Source organism: Larus michahellis, chromosome 9 (genome assembly GCF_964199755.1).
Source record: "Larus michahellis chromosome 9, bLarMic1.1, whole genome shotgun sequence".
In the NCBI taxonomy this organism is placed as follows: Eukaryota; Metazoa; Chordata; class Aves; order Charadriiformes; family Laridae; genus Larus; species Larus michahellis.
The window spans coordinates 1,550,010-1,572,089 of NC_133904.1; the positions used below are offsets into that span (position 1 = coordinate 1,550,010).

Below are 22,080 nucleotides of genomic sequence, written 5' to 3' on the forward strand. Positions count from 1 at the left end.
CTGCAGCAAATGCTTAATGGTGGAAAACAAAGCCTAAAATGTCAAGTTACAACACACATAAAAAGGCCAGCCAAACAAGTCCATTGAAAGACCGACTTCCTGACAAGGAAACGCACTTCTAATCCATGATGGGGAAATTGGGGTAAAGGATGAAATAACGGGTTTGAACCCCGCGTAGCAGCTCTGAAGGCTTCTGGTTGTTGGACTGAAGCTTGGTTAAACCACTGGTGCCAGTCAATTCTTATTTTAGTACAATTTAACTACATTGTTAATTATCCCCTCACGAAGAAAAAAGTAAAAAAGAAAAAAGTGCAAAGAAGCCCCAACAAGCTGAATTTTACTGTGACCGCTATTAGAACACGCCACTCTCCTGGGCCAGCCTTCACTTCTTCAACAGTGTTTTAAAGTACATTGGAACAGACGGATTTCTTAATGTTCTCATAACACGCATCAAGGATACAAGCGGTCAAAATTGAGCTGACCTCTCCAGGAGCAGAACCAGAGCCCTGCGTGCAGTCCCACTGTCATGGAGCTCCTCACAAGCCATGACTGTCCTTGCCCTGCACCCTAAAACTGGTAAGATGGGGCTGCCACCCTGAAAACTGGCCTGAATTCCCAAAGCCCTGGGAACTAACAGATAACAGTGCCTGGAGCTGCACTTCTCACAGCAAAAATCTCCACTGGCTGCCAGGGCAGCGTCTTGCTTCTCGTCGATCCCAGACCGCTTAGGACTTAATAAATTAAACCCAGCCTACTGATACCCACCTGGAAAACGATACCCGTGGGATGGATGAGTGATTTTCTCTGGGATTTGGTCATAAAGTTAATAGTTCCATTTGGGATTTGCTCCGGATTGGACACAGACACACAACAAAACAACACGTTCCAACAAATAAATATCCTGTATTATTTACTTGTAACAATTTGACAGAGTTTTTATTTCTTTATGTGAATAAAATTTAGTACATTGAATAGATTTTTGAATGCCTGTCTCCAGCTGAAGAAGAAATCTGGCTGACCTGTGCTGCTTCAACATCAAACATTCACTCGTTCAGTGTGTAAAGGATGTGCCAAAGGGTCCATGCAAAGCACTGCAGGATCCAGAGGGATTACGGTAGTGTGTAATATGGTGTTACATTTTTTCATGTAGTTTTCCTACAAATGATTTCACCTGAAGAGGATGAGAGGACTTCCCAAATTCAAAAGTTAAATGACCAAGAGAAAATGCATAATGATTCAGGGAAGTTTTACAGACTCTTAAATCACATCTTGCACGCAGAGCCAGATTCCTTTCTGGTCACACGAGTATACAAGGTAAATAAGCTTTGCAGTTATCAGCAATTATCTCTGAAGTGATTAATTTTCACAGACAGTGCTTTTATGAAACTATAGAAATCAGGTTAGCATATATCAGTGCGATAGTTATATTACTTTTCTCTTTTAATGAAATAAAACTGTTGAATAAACAATTATGTTCCAGTGCTTATAAATATTAATATAAATCTTGGTCAGCTTTCAAAAGAAAGCTATTTTTCAAAAGATTTATTTGTCCCATAATATATTTAACGAGCCGTTGTATTGTCACTCAAAAGTGCATCAATTATACCTTGATAGAGGTAATTATACACAAAACAAATTATACACCCGTATGATTATCAAGAAGCTTGATAATATTCCCCAGCAGTAATCTTTGCATTGCATGTTCCTGTACCTCCTGCGCGGCGTTAGGTAAATCCGACGTGACAACCTCCGTGGCTGGAGCCACCAGCTGAGCTGTCCCTGCGGGCTGCCTCCCCCTCTCCCGGACCGGGCTCTCCAGGGCTCTCTGCTTCTGCCTGGGAAATCCAGATGCAGCAGCAAAGGAAAACAAGGAGGAACAGCCGGAGCATAAGGCTATTGCTGCATGAGCAGAGCTCTGACTCCGAAAATGCTTTAAAATTAGAGGTTTTCACCCCCTGTGCATTACCAGCTCAGCTGTTCTAACTCCTGCCTTTCATCCGACAGTGCTCGTGTCTCTCCGCTGCACAGACTCATGCTTCTTGCTCAGCTGATGTTTTATTCTCCGCAGACACCCCCATCCTATTCACTCATGAAAAGGAAAACACTCTTCTGTGTGAGCGGGACCAGAAGCCAGAGCGGTTCAGAGGTGATGGCTCTACCACCAGTCACACCCTCCGACCAAGGGTCCCGCCTCCAGCAACACCCGGGAAATCACTGCTCGATGTGGCAGTCACGAATTTCTCAGTGCCCTCAACAGGGTGTCAAACACCTTTTCGGGACAGCACAGCTGCCCGCAGCCAGCTTCGGTGTTAAACACCGGGTACAAAACAGCGCTTGTAAGGAAGTCCAGGTCGTCGCCTGGTGGGTGTGGGTATTTCTTCCTCTGTTTACGTTTGACGCCACAAATGAGCTCAGGACGGAGGTGCCTGGCATGAGGAGGGAGGGATGGTGCCTCCGTGCCCCGCGCTTGGGGCTGCGTCAGCCACCGGGCAATCGCATCGCCTGCGCAGGCGGGAGCTCACCTCTCCCATGGGAATTAATTTCCCAGGACTTACCTAGGCACCGGAACTGGACCCAAAATAAAGCTATTCTGGAAGAACGTCCCATGGAGAGTTCTTCTAGAATAACTCTTTCCGGGTAATGATTAAAGATAGCTGAATTCAAAGCGTAGGCAAACTCTAGTCTCTCTCAATCCCACATCTGTCAGGCACTTGGGTTTTGTGTAAGGCTGTGTAACAGGGATATTTGAGGTTTTAATCTCAAAATAATGCCACTTTCAAGGTGAAAACCTTAGTTAGGGAGCCCCTGGGAGACCCCTTGCTCGTGCCTTTGCCAAGGAGTCTTGGCTATCGGTCTAGACTGATGACAAGGACATCCGCGTCACCAGATGACCAGCGTTATCTACGTTCACTTGCCCCCCTGATTCCTCCGTAAGGCAGACCTGATGAATGCCTATTGCTTTGGAAAGTATTAGCACTTATCTCCCTTTTACAGAAAAAAGGTTAAGATTATTTTAAATATTTCTTGTGGTGAAATAGCAACTTGATTAAAAGCATTTCATAATTGCTCCCAGCTTTAAAGCTATATGTACAAAAACCAGTGCAATATGTTTTGCTCTCGAGAAAATTTTAAATAAACATTTTCTCAGAGAGCTTAGGCAAATAAACTCCTCATCCATACCATACACCTATCGTTTAGGGTCTGTCCTATGGAGCAGCATAAATACTTTTGAGACCCGAAGCCTAATGCCCGTGTGGTTTTTCTCTCTGCAGGGGCTCCAGCATGAAGCGCAGGGACATGGAGCAGAGCCCGATGACAGCCAGGCTCACGGCCACGCAGATGCCCATCGCGCCGAGGGTCTGCAGGGAGGAGGGAAGCAGCGCGGGGGGCAGGAGCCGGTCGTGGCGCTCGGCCATGTCCATCATGATGGCCTCCATCTGGAAGTGCGTGCCGATGATCCCGCAGACGTGGAAAACTTGGTGGCTGTGCCCTGCAGCAAAGGCAAAAGCACTCACCAGGTGTCCTGGTCCAAGCGACAGAGGACTGATTTCCTTTCTAATGATGGGGAAAACTGCACTTTTAGAAGACTCTGCAGTCTGAATTGGTGAAAATATTTACTTTATTGCCAGCTCTGGGGTGTGGATTTCAAGGTCTCAGTGTTTTTGAGCTCGCCAGGTGGGGGGATGAGGAGGACTGAGACCCAGGCACTTGACCCAAGCTGCCAACAGGATTATTTCATACCATGAATGGCACATTCAATATGAATTAGAAAGTTTGCTGAGGAGTTCTCTCTCTCTCCCTTGATAGCTGTCATCCTGGGAACTCCTTGCTCCGCTGCTGGAGCCCTGAGCCCTTCCCTACCTCCCAAAGCTGCAGCGCTCGCAGGGTCCCACATTGGCTGTCCCTGCGGGGAGTGCACGGCTTCCTCTGATAGAATGGGCTGAGTATAATCTTTATGTGTTTTCTATTGGTATTGGGATCAATATTGGTTCTTTAGTGTTATTAATGTTAATTATTTAGTGTTATTCTATTAAATCTATTCATATGTCAGCCCTTGGGTTTCCTTGTTTTTTTCCCAATTCCCCTTCCTGGGTGGGGAGGAGTCAGTTAGTGGTAGAATAATTGTCTAAACGACAATAAATTGTTGTGGGTTTCTCAAACAATAACACCAAGAAACTCCTTGGGCTCCATTAAAACACCGCTGTGAGAGACCTTCTGCCTAACGTCCATTGCCTCCGGGCATCACATTTTTAAATATTTATCCTACTAATTTCTGTGGCTTTTACGATTGCGCCGCCAGAGCGCAGAGACCTGCCTTTCCAAAACGCAGCCGCCGGCTGTCCTGGCAACGAGGGAGGTGCAGGTGGGGGCGGCGGTGCCGGCACAGGCGAGGTGCCGAGGAGCTCTGCGCTTGTGCACGACGTGGTGGGGGGAATGGGAAAAAAACCCCCGCGGCCAGGACGGACACCCAGTCCCCTCGGCGGCTGCTCCTGCAGCGCCCTGACACGGCACCGTGACACGCCGCTGTGCCACAGGTGAGGGGTTTTTGGCATTAGAAATGAGTGTTTGCGGTCACGAAACCCTTTGTGAAGCATTTTGGAACCAGCGTGGCTTCCGGAGCTGTACCCGCTTCACCCCGGCAGGACTGCTGGATCTTGGATGCAAAACTACATTTCGGATTTCCAGCAGGGAATATATTATAACCTCTGGGAGTCGCTCGCGCATTAACGCACTTTCTTCCTGAAAACAATGGGAAAACAACGCCAGCTCACCCTTTTGGCACTTACCAATATAGTCGAAGTGTCCTGGCGCGAGTCTCTCTGGCAGGTGGCTGGCGAAGACGAAGCAGGTGAGGAAGGCGAAGACGGTGTGCTTGTAGTGGAGCAGGATTGCAGCCTCCGTGCAGCTCTCCGCCGCGCACAGGTAGAACTGCAGCCGCAGAGGGGCGTCCCCCCAGGGGTACCGAGCAAGGGAAAAAGGGGAACGACACGTTTCTAAAGGAAGCAGTGCCATTCCCTGAGCCCCCACCGCCTCCGGCTGCCCACCACCCAACAACAGGGCACGCGGTGCGGGAGCCAGGGCTCAATACGAGAGCTGTCACCTCCATTTCCTGCAAACCCCAGCCCCGCGCCTCCCGTCCTTAGACCTCACTGCAGCAAAATTCCCACCCCGCTCCAGTTTAGGAACTGGGAGACTTGCAGCTTTCAAAGGCAGTGACTTTCCAGCACGAAGTCTGAGCGCGGCGCTTTGAAGTGGAAGGAATCTGCCTATCAATAGGTGCAGGAAAAAATACCCAAATCTCTTTTCCTGCCGGAGTTTGTTTTCCTTTTTTTTTTTTAAAAAAAAAAAAAAAAAAAAAGGCTGGCACATTTTTCCCAAATATTTTCAGGCTAAGAAGAAGCAGCTGCTATTTCCAGCCCTGCAAATGCCTTGGCGCTGTGAAGGTGGGCCGTACCCTGTAGAAGAGAGGGATGCTGTCGAAGAGGTACGGGTAGACGAAGGCCAGGGTGCGGGAAGCCTTGCTGAACCGGGGCTGCTCCACCTCCAGAAACCTAGAGGAGAAGAGAGCGGGCGTTTCAGGCGGCGCAGCACGGCAGGTGAGGCTGACGGGAGCGCTGGGCTCTCTGTCACTCCTTTGCCGGGGACCGCGAATCGCGGTGTATAGACTGCACGGACGCCCTCCCCACGGACGGCTGCGTGGTTTTGCCCGCCGACGGCATTAAAGCTGCGAGCACCCTCAGCAAAACGCGACCGAACCTTCCCTGGCTGAGCCCTGAGCTGGGGAGGAAGGATTTAGGGCCCCCCCTCCCCTGTTTTATGCTCTGGCTCTTGCAGGTGCATCTCTGCAGCTCTGAAAATCTTTTTTACGCCACCCTGGCGTGGCTGATTTTGCTTCTTCTACCATTGCTCGTTAACCGTTACCCATCAGCAGGTAGGAACAGAGCCGGTCTTTAAACAGCTGCCGCCCCTGCAGTTGTTTTTAACCGAGATTTCACTCTTGGTTTTGAATCCCAGCTTTCTGAGCGCAGCAACCACGGAAAACACATCTGCCTTGGTTTGGGAGGCTGTGTAGGTACTGCAGCATTCGGGCTGGGATTGTCACTGTTTGTTAATTAAGCTGTACTGCAGCTTGTGTCTGAAATGCACCAAATGTCACAGCATCCTCCTCTGTTACATCCCGCCAAGACTTTGTCATTTCAGAGAAGGCATGGAGAGAGTTACTGAAATCACAAACTAAATTAGTTGAACAAGTTGCTTTTTAATGACATCACCGTTATAATGGCAGCAGCAGCCTGGTGGTTATACCATATATGAGGAGGAAAGTGTACGTCTGGACAGGGAATAATATCCTGCATTTTGTTCCCCAGGAAATCACGCTGCTGAAATGCGGGACATACTTCACAGCTGAAATCACAAAATAATTGACCACCCAGGTCCCCGAAAAAAACCACTCTAAAGCCTGGAGCTGGGTGGCAAGTCCTGTGCCGAGCCCCGAGCCTGCTCCGGCCGCGCGGGGAACGCAACTCAAACGAAACCTGGAGACAGAAAGCCCGGGGGAGCCTCAAAGCAGCAGAGCGGGCGTCAGGATGCTCCTGCCCCGGGGAGGGCTCCAGCAGCGAGCCCATCACCCTGGCATCCCGCCACAGCCACAGGAGCTCCAGCCCGGGAACGGAAAACCTCTCCCCCCGATGTCTCCCTGCTGGGAGAGACCAGCTTTGGTAGGGTTTTAGCCCAATGTGGAATCCGGGAGATCAACTTGAGAGCAGACTTACAACAGACCTGCCTGCAAAGCAGAAGGGCTCTATCAACGTGACCCAAAATATGGGTTGAAACCCCAACAATTCAACTTGTGCTCAAGAGCCACCAACTGCGCAAGGGCTTTCATCTTGCTCCTCCTCGGTTTGGCCTTCCACCATGGCTTGTGGCTTGCTCACCCTGGCCATCCACCTTCCCACTCCCTCCGCCATGTCGCGACCCAACCTGCTGCCAAAATAGAGCCACCGTATCGCAGCCCGGGCGCACGGTAACCCCGGGGACAGTGCCCTATTCACAGAGGATGGCACGCGATGGAGCAGAGTTTAGGCGTGCTCTGTTCTCCTCGTGAAAGAAAAGCCCGTACAGGTTTTTCTGCTTTCCCGGGGATGGCTGCAGGGAAATGCCAAATCCTCCAGCATGAAAGAAACCTTTTGTGCAGCTGCTCATCCTGCAGCGGGCGGGCGGACGCAGTCAGACGCTCTCTATGTCAGTGTGACAGAGGTATCTGGCGCCATTTGAAGGATAAACACACTTATTTCTTTTTACAAGGGCATGTAGTGATGGGAGGAGGGGTAATAGCTTCAAACTGGAAGAGGGGAGATTGGGATGAGATCTGAGGAAGAAACTCTTGGCTGTGAGGGCGGTGAGCCCCTGGCCCAGGTTGCCCAGAGAAGCTGTGGCTGCCCCATCCCTGGAGGGGTTCAAGGCCAGGTTGGACGGGGCTTGGAGCAACCTGGGCTGGTGGGAGGTGTCCCTGCCCAGGGCAGGGGGTGTCACTGGGGGGGCTTTACGGTCCCTTCCAACCCGAACCACTCTGTGATTCTATGATTTCAGTCCATCATCGCGTTTCCCTGCGTGGCAATTCAACGTTCCGAGGCTAAAGGATGCAAAAAACCACCAAACAAAAATCTTACTGTTGACTCGTAAACCAGCCATCTAGGATTGGAAAATTTTCCTGAGAAGCTGATAAAATTTGGTGCAGTAGCCTTTCTTCAGATACCCCACTGCAAGTCCCTGCATCCTCCTCAGCAGTAACCCGTACTCCCATGGACCTTCATGGGGCACGTCACGAGGCTGAGCGTGTGTTGCCACTGCCTTTGGCCGCGCTGCAGAAGCCCAGCTGGGTTCAGGTAGCCCAGCACTGACAGCCTGAGCACAGAATCTCAGAATGGTTTGGGTTGGAAGGGACCTTAAAGGCCACCCAGTGGCACCCCCTGCCCTGGGCAGGGACACCTCCCACCAGCCCAGGTTGCTCCAAGCCCCATCCAACCTGGCCTTGAACCCCTCCAGGGATGGGGCAGCCACAGCTTCTCTGGGCAACCTGGGCCAGGGGCTCACCGCCCTCCCAGCAAAGAATTTCTTCCTGATACCTAAACTAAATCTCCCGTCTTCCAGTGTAAAACCATTCCCCCTTGTCCCACGGCTCCCCTCCCTGCTCCAGAGTCCCTCCCCAGCTTTCCTGGAGCCCCTTTAGGGACTGGAAGGGACTGGAAGGTCTCCCCGGAGCCTTCTCCAGGCTGAACCCCCCCCAACTCTCTCAGCCTGTCATGAAACATCAGCATGAAACTCTCCGAAATGTCCGCCTCTCCCCTCCAGTGACCCCGGTTCCAGGCAGCCACGGACCCCCCTGGCTGCTGGAGCCAGCCCTGCCCAGGGTGCGGGTGGCGGAGCAGCCCCGACAGCATTGCTGAGCCCTGGGGAGCCGGGCAGGAGCAGGAGTGCCCGGGCACGTCCCCTGCCCTGCGCCCGCCTCGGAACCATCACCGCCCATTGCGCAATGCGGTTTCCCGTCCAACGCCCCCGCCATGGAGGGACGTTTTGGCTGGCGTGACTCAGCCCAGGGTGACACCGAAGCGGATGTGATCGGTGAGCAGTGCCCTGCGGTGGGAAATGGGGCCGGTGGCCTCGCGCGGGTCGCGGGGGTGGCCAGCCCTTGCCGCCTCCCTGTCCCCAACCCGCCAGCTGTGGCTCGGGCAACCCAGGGTGTGGGGCAGGCACAAAACCGTGCTCCCTTGTTCTCTGCAGCCCCACCAGCCCCAGCCCGCGAGAGGAGAGGAAGGGGAGAGACAGGCAGCTGAGATGCTCACACGCGCGGGGTGCGGGGATGCTGGTAGCCCCATGGCTAACGCGGTCCCCAGGCGTGACCTGGTGTGCACGGGGTGCAGTGGTGAATTACGGGGGCTCCGCTCACCACCACGGGGGTAAACCAGCATTGCTGGCCCCCACTGGTATGGTCTATCCAGTATTCTTCCTCACCCAGGGATCTTTTGTGGATGCTTTTTTTTTTTTATTTTTAAACTGACCTTCAATGGATTTACTACTTCTCTAATGGAAATTACTGAGACTATTCTATCACGTAGCACCTGTCGGATGTTTTTCACATAACAGTTTCGTAGTAGAGAGATGCTGACAATGAAATTTGCAGATTGAGAATTTTTTTTAAACTTAAATTCCAAATTAACCTGGAACTGATCTCAAGTTGCTGGTATTTTCCTAAGTGTTATCTTCAAGTGGTAAGTACTGGGATTAGCACATGGTCAGTGAGCTTCGTTTTCTAAGCCCATCTAATGAGACAATAAAGACACGCACATGACAAGAATAAGAGAGGGGAAAGAGACAAAAAGAAAGAGAAAGAAATGAGGAATATAAGGAAAAAACACCAAGCCCCAGCGGGTGTTATCTACAGAGCAATCCAAGAGAGATCCTTGATTTTGCTGTTCTGCTCAGTAACACCAAGGATAAGTCCAAACCTTCCACCCCTGGGGGTTACTCCCGTGAGTAACTCACAGACCTAAAGGAGACTGAATCCTCCCCTACCCAACAGAGGCTTAAATGAGCCAAATTTGCAGGATCCGTAAGGAATATCAAGAGTTTAGCACTCTGCCCCTCGGGAAGGCCGGGCGATGCTCAGCTGCATCCCGCCCCACCGCAGCCCCTCTCTTGCGGCAGAGCCGGCCGGGAGCGGATTCCTCCTGCTGCATCCGCCAGGGCACCGGAGCATCCTTCCCCCTGCCGAGGCAGCAGCGTGGAAACACGGCCCTGGGCCGGGAGGGTCCGGGGGGGCTGCCTGGGCCATGGCAGCCGGGGAGGAAAAGCCCCCCTGGGGTTACGTGATGCTGCGACAGGCGACCACATGGCAAAGATCCCCCCCTTCCCCCCCCCCCAAAAAAAAACCGCAAAGACACCTCAAAATATAAAGCCACCCCAAAATACAAGGAAAGGATAATGCCGAACGATTCACAGCAGCTGTGAAAATGGGAATTGTACATTTTGCGAAGCAAACTGCACGTCGGCGCGATGGCAGACAGGAGCGCTTCACAAGCACAGCCTTCAGGGAGGTGACTACCATGAATTAAACAAACCCCAAACCAGGCAGAGATCGAGCACGGCATGTGTCGCTGGAAAGCAGAGGAGCAGTTGAGACATTCCAGTTATTCCAAACAAATTGTCTCATGCCACTCAGGAAGAAAATACCACGCACGCAACGCTGCTCGTACTTTAAAAATGATGCTATCGGCTGCGAGAACGTTGAGGTTCCTCCTCTGGAAATCTGTTATACACACACACAAACACACACACACACGTGTAAACACACCCTCACGCACACCGCATCTCGGCTGACACGTGCCTTTGGCAGGACCGCGCGCGCGTTTAAACCTAACCCCCTGCTCAGAGGCTGGGGGCCCAGGAGCCCACCCCTTTTTGCAGGTTACGTTAGAAAAACAACGGCCCAAAGAAGGCGCTGGGCATGGGTATCTTCCTGCCGGGCACACGCACCCTACGAAATTACCTTCTGAACTTTCAAAAATTAAAGCCACCTCATTTGCTTTGCATTTTCGACCATCAAACTCTCCCGGCGCCAACGTGCAACGCGTTTCCCAAACCAAAAGTCCCCTTCTTCCCCTTCCCGAGCTTAAGGCTCCTATTGTTACAATACAGCCTGTAATTAAAAACCTTTATTAATAATACTAATTAATGATTATGCTGTAGCAGGCAGGGCAGATAAGGCAGCAGCTTACCTGGAATAGCAGGACAGGCTGGTGCTAACGACAGTGTTAAAGACGGCAACGGGGACATAGCAGCGGTGGAAGGTGCTGTTGACCCATTCCGCAGGGAAGATGTACGCCGAGTACGCCAGCGCCGACCCTGGAAGTCCGGGAGGTGCCCGGTCAGTGCCAGGTCCCGTGGGACCCTCCGCATCCTCCGGGACACAGCTGTGAACCCTCGCGCTGGCACTGGGGGCTCTCAGGGGAGGGAGATGGGAATGAAGGCAGGGGAGCAGCGAATCAAGGGGACCCTCAGGTACCAGCTCCTGCAGACACCGCTCCAGGAGGGACTGGGGGTGTTTTGTGCCACGGGCAGACCCTGGATGCTGCCGATGCTGCTGCTGCCGCCGCCGCCCCTGGCCTTGCACCCCAGCCAGGTGCCGCCGCCTCACTGGCAGCGTTTGTCTTTAATGGGGGATTTTTTTCTTATTCTGTTTACTACAGATACCGAAGAGTGTCACACAGCCAGGCCTCCGTCCCAGGGCTGCCCGACACGAAACCCAGCCCCAAATTACTATTTCTGGTGGTGTCAGAGATGCTTCCCGGTCCCTCCTAAGCAGCAGGCTGCAGGGAGGAGGAGGAGGAGGAGGAGGAAGAGGAGGAGAAACTACACACCAGCAGCTGCCGTTTCTGCTTGTCCCGTGGGTATGAGCCATCTGAGCACCCAGGGTTCAGCCCCATCCCTGGGGAAAAGCTGGGGACGGCACCCCCCCACCCCGAGACCCCCGCGGACGTGCCCGTCCTCACCCAAGCTGTACATGCTGAGAGCGGCGTAATCGAAGAAGTAGCAGATGTGGCGGGCGCGGGTGGACATGGTGCTGAAGGTGTGGGCGCAGCTGGAGGCCAGGGGGTAGATGCAGCAGGTCAGCAGGTAGGCGAGGAGGGGCCAGGCGTGGGGGTCCTCCCGGCCCCCCGGCCCCCGCAGCCGCCCCACCAGGGTCCACACGAAGTACCTGTGGGAAGGCGAGCATGGCACCCTTGGGTGTCCCCCGTCCCTGCTCCCCCAGCCTTGCTCCCAGCCCGGAGACCCGCCAGGGATGCTGAAGCCCCAGGACAGGGTACCCACCAGGCAGGTACAAAATGCGTCCAGATATTTAGCGTCTCATTCGTCATTTGGAAGACGCTGAGGAGGCAATCTGCTGCCGAGCTTCTGGGGGGGCGATACCCGAAGAGGATCCCCTGCTCCTGGTACCCCTGCAAGGCAAGGACTGGCACCGGTGGCAGCCGGAGGAGAAGGAAGGGCAAATCGGAGAAGGAAGGAAGGACAAACGGGAGGAGAAGGAAGAAAGGTTGCTGAAAGGAGGGTGCCCCTGATTCAGGACCCAGGACCCTGCGGTGAGGACAGAGCTGTGTCCCCACCACGGGAGGTGGTCCCAGGAAGGGGCTGAGCACTGTCCCGGGGTGGGGATGGCCACCCCAGCTCGCTGCTCCCGCTTGTCACCTCCCAAAACCCCACCGAGCCTCATGCTTAGGGAAGAAAAACTCCTCTCTGACCTTAGGCACTTGGTGGATGCTGAGCAGCCGGGGTAACTTGAGGCTCAGCATCGTGCGGGTCGGGGCTCCAGCTCCAAGGGATGTTTTCGGCTCAGCTTCCCTGGGGATGAGCCCTGGCGGTGCCTCACACCCCGCCTGGCCGCATCTCACACCCCGCCGGGGATGCGATGGGACGGGGGCAGGGCTGCCCCGTGATGGCCGAAGAGATGCTCCCGGAGCTCAGGATGGGTGGCCTGGGGGAGACGAGCATTTGTGGGGATGGATGTGGCACAGTGTCCCCGCGTGGGGTCCCAAACCCACATGTGGCACGGGGATGGGAGACGTCATCCATCCCTGCAGGGGATGTTGGGATCCCTCCCTACCACCTGAGCCCGAAAGGGGCAGGGGGAGAAGGACAGCACGTCCCTGTGCCCACCGCCCAAAGGGACAACAGGGATAACTCCCTGTGATCGCCCCAACAGAGCCAGCGGTGACGCGGGAACAGCACCCATGGCCCTGGAGCACCTCGAGGTCACGCAGAAGGCCCTGGGCAGGGGCTGGGGGTCCGCGGGGTGCAGGGAAGCGGGGAGGACGCAGGGTCCCAGGCGGTGCCGGGGCTGGTTCCCGTCTACCCGCTCCCCATGGAACAGCCCTTCCACCCTCCATCGCTCACCCGCTGGTGGCTTCAGCAGCGCCGCCTCTGCCCCCTCCGCCTCCACCTCTGCTCTGTGAAATAAAGGCGAAAAAAAGAATTATCATCTCCTGCACCCTCCCGCAAGGGACCACCTGGCCCGGGGGAAGCCGGGCGAGAAGAGAGCCCGAGGCTCGGCTGGTGAGATCAGCCTCCCGAGAGCCGCTCCTGCCACGGCGTTTCGGCTGCCCCTGCCATGCCGCAGCCTCACACCGGGACACACCGAGCCCCAGCACCGCCGGCGCTGCACAGGGACCTGCCAGGCCCAAATAAACCCCTTCGCCGCCCTTTCCCAGCCCTGGCGTTAGCCGTCGTCCTCCCCTGCTCTTCCTCCCTGCCCGTACTCTACCTCTCCGCAGGGCCAAGCGGCTCCGGTGCAAACTGACACGGGGAAAACACCGCGGGGCACCGCGCGCGGGGAGTGCCCGGGCAGAAGGAGGTGGCTGGGAGGCGGTTAAAGGAAGGGAAAAAATTAACGAGGCAGGAGAGCAATAAACCCAGCATAAAATAAAATTGGAAATGCCTGTAGTTAAAGATTAGACTTAAAGCAGGAGCTTTTTTTCTTTTTTTTTTCTTGGCTGTTGTGCTACAGGCGTGCTGCCGCAAAGCTACGCAGAGGAGGCAGCCCCCCCGCCAGCCCCCCGGTATTCCAGTGCTGCGCTGTGCTGGAAAGGGGACGTGAGGCCGGCGGTGGCCTCCGGAGCCTCAGGACCCAGCTGGAGGGCAGGGAATGAAGGCAGGGAATGAAGGGACAGGGAATGAAGGGACAGGGAATGAAGGGACAGGGAGAGAGGGCAGGGAACGAAGGAAGGGAGTGAAAGCAGGGAGCAAGGGCAGGGAATGAAGGGACAGGGAGAGAGGACAGGGAGAGAGGGCAGGGAGTGAAACTCCCTGTTATCACCCCAACAGAGCCAGCGGTGATGCGGGAACAGCACCCATGGCCCTGGAGCACCTCGAGGTCACACCACGAGTGAGGGCAGGGATGAAGGCAGGGAGTGAGGGCAGGGAATGAGGGCAGGGAATGAGGGTAGGAAATGAAGGGACAGGGAATGAAGGCAGGGAGTGAGGGCAGGGATGAAGGCAGGGAGTGAGGGCAGGGAGTGAGGGCAGGGAGTGAAGGCAGGGATGAAGGCAGGGGGTGAGGGCAGGGATGAAGGCAGGGAGTGAAGGCAGGGAGTGAGGGCAGGGAGTGAGGGCAGGGAGTGAGGGCAGGGATGAAGGCAGGGAGTGAAGGCAGGGAGTGAAGGCAGGGAGTGAAGGCAGGGATGAAGGCAGGGGGTGAGGGCAGGGATGAAGGCAGGGAGTGAAGGCAGGGATGAAGGCAGGGGGTGAGGGCAGGGATGAAGGCAGGGAGTGAAGGCAGGGAATGAAGGCAGGGGGTGAGGGCAGGGATGAAGGCAGGGATGAAGGCAGGGAGTGAGGGCAGGGAGTGAGGGCAGGGATGAAGGCAGGGAGTGAAGGCAGGGATGAAGGCAGGGAGTGAGGGCAGGGAGTGAGGGGTGCCGTTGGTTATTTGCGTGCTCCAGAAAGGGCGGGCAGCCTGGCACAGGCTCTGCCTTTGCCTGCCCCCCGCCGCACATCTGATAGAGACACAAATGAGGGCGATGATGGGACGGAACAAAAATAATGTCTCTTATCTCGGTGAGGCCGAGGAAGCCGCGCAAGCTCTTCACAAAGGCACGCCGCGGGGTGCGGGCGCCCTGATTTGCAAAGAGCCCTTGGCCGGGAGCCCTGACATGGGTGGGCTCGGGTCCAGCCCCGCGAACCCCGGCCACCGCACGCCCCCGCCCAGGGCTGCCTCCGCGGAAGGACATGGGAAGCACCAGGCCCAGGCTTAATGAAGAACTTGTATTTTTAAGAGCAAAATGAGTCAGCGGAGCTGCGGGGCGCAGCAGCAGCCCGGGCACACCCTGCGGTCCCGTGTTTTCCTGCTCCTTCGGCTGACTTTTTCCAGCCGGGGAGCGGTGCTCCCCTGGCAGCGGCGGGGGACGAGGGATGGGGGCACTCGGGGACCTCCGCAAACAGCAGGTGACAAACTCTGCAGGCTCACCCAGCCGGCTGCAAACACACCTCCTCCTCCTCCTCCTCATCACCGTCATCCTCCCCCCATGGCCACGCACGAAGCCCCGTGGGGACGTTGGGCACGGCAGGCTGCAGGTCCAGCCTGGGAGCCTTTGCTTCGTGCCAGGTTCACCTGGGGGAGGTTCCTGCCTGGCACCAGCTTTCGTCCTCAAAGGCTGCGGTTTGTCTCCGACATGTCCCTGACGTGTCCCCTGCCACCCTCCCTCCGCCGCGGGTCTGGGCTTGGCTCCAGCGGGCGCAGAGCGTGGCTGCAGCCGCCCTCCCACCGCACAGCACCGGCCGGCAGCCCCTGCCTTTCAATGGAGGGGAAAATATTTTAGCTGTTAATTATTAACTTTTATGACTTTTCCTTACGGCAGCGCAAGGAGAGAGTCGGGTTGAACTGTAAAACGGGTGGCTGGGCTCCTCTGAGCGCTGGGCGCCGGAGCCAGCAGCACGGGACATGCCGAGACCTCTTCCAGCAGAACAGCAGAGGCTTTGTGGGAGGTTGTTGTTGCTGTGGGTGGCTGCTGGTGGCCGCTCGGGGTCTGAGACGCAAAGGCAGCTCCGAGCATACGCACAGGCTTCAGGCTTCCCAAAACCAGTGCGTCTCGGGCACGTGCTCGAGCTCTTTGCCAGACCCAGAGCTCTCACCCGCCCTCCTCGGGGGATGGCCGTGTCTCTGCGCCCCGTCCCGCTCCTAAAACGCTGCCGGGTGAAACTTCCATAAATCCTGCAAACCATCAGCGCAGCCACCGGCTGCTGGTGCCGCAGGAGGGCAGGGAAAAGCGACGTCCTGCTGGCCCCCGGCACCGGCCCCGCCGCACTTGCCCACCTTCATCTTTTCACGGCGCGCCCGAAAAACTCCCGGCCGCGGACCCACGGGCGAGCTCATGCCGTGCAAACCCTCGGCATCCCCCGGGGCGGCCTGAAAGGCAGCCAGCTGAAACGATTCGGGGAGAGGGGGGAAAAAGCAGAGCAGCCGGTACTTACGGCGCTGCTCCCGGCAGCGGGGCTGGGTGGGATGCTGTGTTATCGCCGGCGCTGGCTCCGGGTGACGGGATTACTCATCTGTGTACAAACACAGCCCACATGGCCCAGCCGCGCCGGGAGCCCGGCCGGGGCGTAGGCAGCGGGATGGGGCAGGTTTGCCAAACCCGGCCGCCCGGCAGGAAGGGCAGGGAGGCTCTGCCCAAAGCCCTCGGAGGCCGCCGGCAGCCGGCGGGATGGTCCCCGCGGTCCCCGCCGGACTGGGGAGGGGGGGAATGAAGGAGGCGGCGGATGGGTCAGCCCCAGGCGGCTGCTTTCCCAGATTAGGAGCAAATTAATTCTGGCTCGTCTTTTAGTGGAACAGGAAAAAGGCAACAAAATAAAAACCGGAAATAACTGCGGCCAAACGCTCTCAGATCGCGCACTGGATTAGCTGCAGCCCGGCCGCAAGGAAGCGGGATAAGGGCAGGAAAAAATATTAACTCACAGACCGCCCTGTGCATCTTCAGCTCCCAGGGCCCTCTGCTTTAGCGCCGGAAAACACCCGAAACTTGCTGAACCGTCTCCAAAGAGACCGCAAAGTTAAAACCCTCCCATAGATGAAGAGGGAGGTGCTCCCAAACTGGGGAGAGTTCTTACATCGTTCCCGGCTGGATGGAGGACCCCGAGGGGTCCCCTCGTCCGCCACAGAGCGGGAGATGCCGCCGGCTCTCCCCTCGCCTGTCCCGGCTGCGAAACACAGCGCGGTTCCCCTTCTCCCCCCCGATAAAGCCTCTATTTTTACTGCGGCCGTTGGTAACGTGTTTCACAATATTCGAACAGAGGGCTAGGTTGAGGACCGCGGGTGTCCGGAGAGGGATGCGCGGGCATTGCTCCTCTATCATTAAGTAGTTGGAAGAACCGGAGCCAGGCGTAATGCACCGCTCACGGGTTGCGGGGAGAAGCACTTAGGGCCGTTTGAAAGCAGGGCTTGTGGATGTGCAGCACTATTCCGTGTTTTAATCCCCAGGGAAAGTCTCTTGGCATCGGTTTCTGGGTGTAAGAGCATTAACCCTCCCCTGCCGGCCCTGCGGCACGGCTTCCTCTCCGACGGCGGCTTCCCAGGGCTCTGGGATCTCCCTTCGGGTGCTGTTCCCCCAGGAGGGATGCCCCGGGGCCGAGGTGGTGCCCGTTTCCCGATGTCAGAGCCTTCTGGCTGACCCACCGGCGGGAAGCAGCTATGGGGAAGGCACGGGGATTCACACCCGTGGGTCCAGTAACGGGTTCCTTAACGAAGTGACCCCCCCACAGAGGGTCAGATCTCGCCAGCAAAACCCAGCCCCTGTGGCCACGACCTCTGCTACCACGGAACTCAGCCCTGGCAGCAACCGGGAGCTCGGGGAGGGGGGATCCCGCCGGGGCAGGGATGAGCCAGGGATGCGGGGACGGACACGTGCCAGCGGAAGCCGATGCTCACGCTCCAGCCTGAGCCCACGCAGGGCTGGGCTTATAAACAGCCCTTTTATTTGGATGAGGAAAGTAAAGCCGTCCCCGGGCGGCACGAGGAAGACAATTTCATCACAGCTCTGGAGGAGGAGCTGTGCCGCGGATAACCGGGCACAGCCTGGTCACCCACAGCTCCTGCAGCATCTTCCCTCCTTGCCAGCAAATTGGCACAAAATTAGGATTTCCTTCGGGAGCGCGGGGCGGGCTGGGCACGGGCACGTCTGCACCCAGCTGCGGGGCAGGGGACAGCTCGGCTCCCGGGGGAGGCTCTCACTGACTTCATCCCCTCCGCGGCCCCCGTCCCCGCAGGGCTACGGGCCAGGAGAGCGGCGAGCAGGGGGAAAATATGTGTTTTAAACCATCTCCTGGGCTCTTTTTTCCTCCAAACCGTTGCCCGCAGAGACCACGATGCGGATTTACTCGACTCGCCCCCTTGCCTGCCCAGGTTTATGAGCTGCAGCCGGTCAAATGAGCTGGAAAGGATGAAGTCTGCTGCTGCGCTGTAATAAAACCATGAAAACCTTTGAAACGACTCCTGATTGTTTTTACACGATCATTGACACAAGCCCATCAAATAATCCATCTGCATTTATCCGCACCGGCGGCTCGTGCACCGGCGGCAGCTCTGCCCGGCAGCGGCGGAGGAGAGATTTTCTACCCGAGTACTTCGACCCCGCTTTGGGCGCAACCTCCGGCCCAAGGCAGGACCTTCTTCCCAGCGCTGTGCCCGGGTACAAGCAGCCTGGGAAACCTCCTGTTTCCCAAACCGGCATTTTCAGCGCCGGCAAAAGGCCGTGCCAGCCCCACGGTGCCTCCCGTGCCACTGGCGCAACGAGTTTCAAACCAGTAGGAACTTCCCAGCGCTGAACGGCTGAGCCCCAGCGCGGCAAAATAGGAACCCAGCTGAAATACAACCGCGCGAGCAGGACGTCCCGGGGGTCTGGAAAACAGCGGCGAGCACAAACCAGCCAAGAGCTTCTGCTGGCTCTTGTTCCTGGGGTCAAAGCACTGGGAAAAGGAACTTGCAGTGGGGAAGCTCCCAGCTGCCTCCCAGTGCCTGTGGGAAAGCCCCAGTGCGGGTTTTGGGGGCCCAGCGGACGACTGCTGGGACATGGGGCTGAGCGGTGCCAGCGGGGGACACCCCACAGCTCGGGGAGAGGGACGGCGCTGGCCCCGCGGCTGCTTTGCCACCGGCCCTGCAGCTCCTCGGGGCCTGGGGAGCGCTGGGCACCCCCGCACATCCTCTGTCCCCCCGGCTGTGCACAGACACAGCCCCCTGCAGGGTGCACCCCCAGCCCAGATGTGCACACACCCAGCCCAGATGTGCACACCCCCATCCCAGACGCACACCCCCATCCCAGACATGCGCATCCACCCCAGATGCGCACCCCCAGCCCAGATGTGCGCACCCCCAGCCCAGATGTGCACCCCATCCCAGATATGCACCCCCAGCCCAGATGTGCACATCCACCCCAGATGCACGCCCCCAGCCCAGATGCGCACCCCCAGCCCAGATGCGCACCCCCAGCCCAGACGCACACCCCCATCCCAGACATGCGCATCCACCCCAGATGCACACCCCCAGCCCAGATGTGCGCATCCACCCCAGATGTGCACCCCATCCCAGATATGCACCCCCAGCCCAGATGTGCGCATCCACCCCAGATGCACGCCCCCAGCCCAGATGTGCACCCCCAGCCCAGATGCGCACCCCCAGCCCAGACGTGCCCACAGCCCAGGGACCCCCCCCGGGGGCAGGGGATGCTGGTGGCCCCCGTGCGTGGGAGCGGAGCAGAGCCCGTGCTGTGGGTGCCAGGGCTCATCCCACCTGTGGACGCAGCTCACCGGCCCAGGCTGCACCCCCTGCGCTCCCCGGCACGGCGCACTCCGGATTTAATCACTCCCTGCTTTTTATTTTACTTATAACCGGGCAGCGGGAGCAAAAAGGTGACTTTTCCCAGCTGGCCGTACTCCAGAAAAACGGCGTCTATTTGCTGAACCGCAGATAAACATCCGCCCTCCAAAAAATGACTCAGCGGGAGCTGCAGGGTCCAACCTCGCACCCGGAGCTGCCCGTAAAGCCCCGCCAGCCCCGGGGAGAGCCATGGCCGGCTGCTGGGCACCCGCAGGGCCCCGCGAGCTGCAGCCTGAGCCCGGATTTTGGGCTGAAACCAGCTTTTGGGCTGAGCCCAGCTTCCCTGCCAGCTTGGTCTCCCACCCTCCTCGCAGAGGGGACCTTGGCAGGGCTCATCCCGTCCCTCCCGGGCAGGTTTCCCAGAGAGGAGCTGCCGGACTCCCCAGGCGGCCCCCCAGCCCTGCGGCATCGCCACCGACGGGAGGTGCAAAGGGAGAACCGCTTAATATTTAATTTAGCCCTGAGCCCGCATGTTTAATTACGCGCATTTAATTCTTCACCGTGTTATTCATGGTCTACCGCAAGTACCGCCCCGCCGCGTCCCAGCTCCCGCAGCCCCGCGGGGCCCCATCCTGCGGTGCCCCAGCGCCAGGCTTAGCACACGGGGGGGTCGGGGAGGACCGGGGGTCCCCCCTGCAACCTCTCCAGCAGCAGCTTTGCAGCAGACGCTGCTGCGGCCCCGGCTGCACCAACAACCACCAACGTGGGACACTTCACAAGGGGACAACTGCGGAACAGGAACGCAACAGTTTGTTCCGCTGCTCCGAGTTGGTTTTTCCTGCGTAAAAGGGAGTTCGGTTGTCTGTAAAGTTAGTTGTTGTGAGCTGGAGCTATTCGAAATGAAGGCCATCAGCTGGTCCAGACCTCGGGCTAGTGTGGACCCAAGCGGAGCCGAGCTCGTGATGTGCCCGACTTGTAGAATTGCAAGACGTCCATAGGTGACACGGGGCTGGGGCAGGGGCTGCGGCGCGTCCCACGGCCCCCTGCTTCGGTGGGCGTTAGCGCCACGTGCTGCCCGCGGGACTTGCACTCGCCAGCGGGTCCCCGAGCACAACGCGAGCCCCGCCGGCACTGGCAGAGCTCTCGTAGAATCACAGAACTGCCAGGGTTGGAAGGGACCTTTCCGATCGTGGAGTCCAACCATCAACCCAACTCTGACAAAACCCATCACCAAACCGTACCTCTAAGCACCGCGTCTGCCCGGCTTTTAAATCCCTCCAGGGATGGCGACTCCACCACCGCCCTGGGCAGCCTGTTCCAAGGCTTGACAACCCTTTCGGTGCAGAATTTTTTCCTAATATCCATCCTAAACCTCCCCTGGTGCAACTTGAGGCCGTTTCCCCTTGTCCCATGGCCTGTTCCCTAGGAGAAGAGCCCGACCCCCCCTGGCTCCCCCCTCCTTTCAGGGAGCTGTAGAGAGCGAGAAGGTCTCCCCTCAGCCCCCTTTTCTCCAGGCTGAACACCCCCAGCTCCCTCAGCCGCTCCTCACCAGACTTGTGCTCCAGACCCCTCACCAGCTCCGTTGCCCTTCTCCGGACACGCTCCAGAACCTCAGGCACAGCTCTGCTGCAGTCGGGGCCACAAAAGGCTTTCCAGGTGTCATTGCAGTAACCGGGAAGGATGTGGAAAAGCAGGTGGCACCCGCGAGCCGAGCAGGACCCCGGCCTTACCCGCTTCTGCCCCAGGCAGGGAAAGCTGGGGCCAGCGCGGCGGGGGGCTTTGCGATGGGACGGGGTCGCTCCAGGAGCCCCAAAACTATAGAACATTTTAAATTCATCCAAAAAAAGACAAAAATTTAGCATCATCAGTGGCTCCACCATCACCGTTAGAGCCCGTTGTGCGAGCAGAGGACAAGCCCCACTGCAGCCCCGTAATGCCTTTGGAGACCCTCCCCCCCTCCACCCCCATCTCCGGACCCGCTGTCTCCCAGCCTCCTCCCCCCCACGGCGCTGGGGGTCTCGCAGAGCCCACCGTGGGTCACCATCGAGCCTGGGAGGTGCCGGCAGAGCAGCTCCGGCTTCGCCCCAGCATTCCCTCCCCTCCTGCTCCGCCAGTGCCCCTTCCCCACCTCCCGCATCCCGGTGGAGCCCCCACCGCTGGAAAGCGATGGCGGGAGCATCGAGGTGGCCGAGACTGGATGGAAACAGGGGGGTCCGGCCAAAATCACCCCCCCGGCACATCCTGGGCAGGGAGCAGGAGCCCCTGCCCCCTCGGCCCCCGCACGCAGTGGGCCCCATGCAACACGTTTCTGGCTCCAGCCTGCCTTAATTAATATTTTTAATGACAAAATGAATACGCTGACACGTTCTGCTCGCAGGGCGTGTGCGATGGAGGAATGTGCCAGCGCTGACATTACCGTTAAATCTCTGGCGGAGGCGGGGGACGCTGCGGGGAGAGGGAGGAGAGCGGCTCCAAAAAACCAGCGGGGAGGGAAGCGGGTGCCGAGGAGGAGCCCCATCGCGGGAGAAGAGCCAAACCCTCGCTGGAGCGCTGTGATTCCGTGGGGAAAAATCCCCCCTGGCCCTTCCTCGCCGTCCCTGGCACTTTCCTCATCATCACTTCCCCGGAGCCCCCCGCGAACACAGCTGGATCCAGCCCCGCTCCGCGCAAGCCGGGCCCGGCGCATTAAAGCGAGCAATACCCAGTATTAATATTTAATTCTC

The 22,080-nt window shown here is 57.6% G+C and overlaps 1 protein-coding gene across 6 annotated transcripts; it reads right to left on the minus strand.

Moving 5' to 3' along the window:
• Nucleotides 1–885: 885 nt before the first annotated feature.
• Nucleotides 886–16,277, minus strand: PAQR5 (progestin and adipoQ receptor family member 5). 6 transcript variants are annotated; one of them, XM_074601199.1, is made up of 10 exons: nucleotides 13,316–13,432; nucleotides 12,949–13,001; nucleotides 12,297–12,529; nucleotides 11,869–11,996; nucleotides 11,550–11,755; nucleotides 10,776–10,902; nucleotides 5,456–5,552; nucleotides 4,788–4,929; nucleotides 1,967–2,079; nucleotides 887–1,835 (listed from the first exon to the last, which is right to left on the minus strand). In XM_074601199.1, the coding sequence occupies exons 3-9, from the start codon at nucleotides 12,345–12,347 to the stop codon at nucleotides 1,994–1,996; spliced, it is 837 nt and encodes a 278-aa protein (XP_074457300.1). In that variant the 5' UTR covers nucleotides 12,348–12,529; nucleotides 12,949–13,001; nucleotides 13,316–13,432; the 3' UTR covers nucleotides 887–1,835; nucleotides 1,967–1,993. The 6 variants fall into 6 exon arrangements, 5 of the variants coding, with proteins under 5 accessions (XP_074457296.1, XP_074457297.1, XP_074457298.1 ...); XM_074601195.1 differs by lacking the exon at nucleotides 13,316–13,432 and adding an exon at nucleotides 16,021–16,277 and having other exon boundaries at nucleotides 886–3,490; XM_074601196.1 differs by having other exon boundaries at nucleotides 886–3,490.
• Between the last annotated feature and the right edge of the window lie 5,803 nt (nucleotides 16,278–22,080).

What these genes read in the sequence shown, in the direction of transcription:
- PAQR5 (XM_074601195.1), bottom strand. Translation starts at nt 12,347, where the DNA reads ATGCTGAGCCTCAAGTTACCCCGGCTGCTCAGCATCCACCAAGTGCCT. An exon ending in GCATCCACCAAGTGCCTAAG is followed by an intron (nt 11,997 to 12,296) that starts GTCAGAGAGGAG and finishes CTTGCCTTGCAG; the next exon opens with GGGTACCAGGAGCAGGGGAT. An exon ending in TCTCAGCATGTACAGCTTGG is followed by an intron (nt 10,903 to 11,549) that starts GTGAGGACGGGC and finishes CCGGACTTCCAG; the next exon opens with GGTCGGCGCTGGCGTACTCG.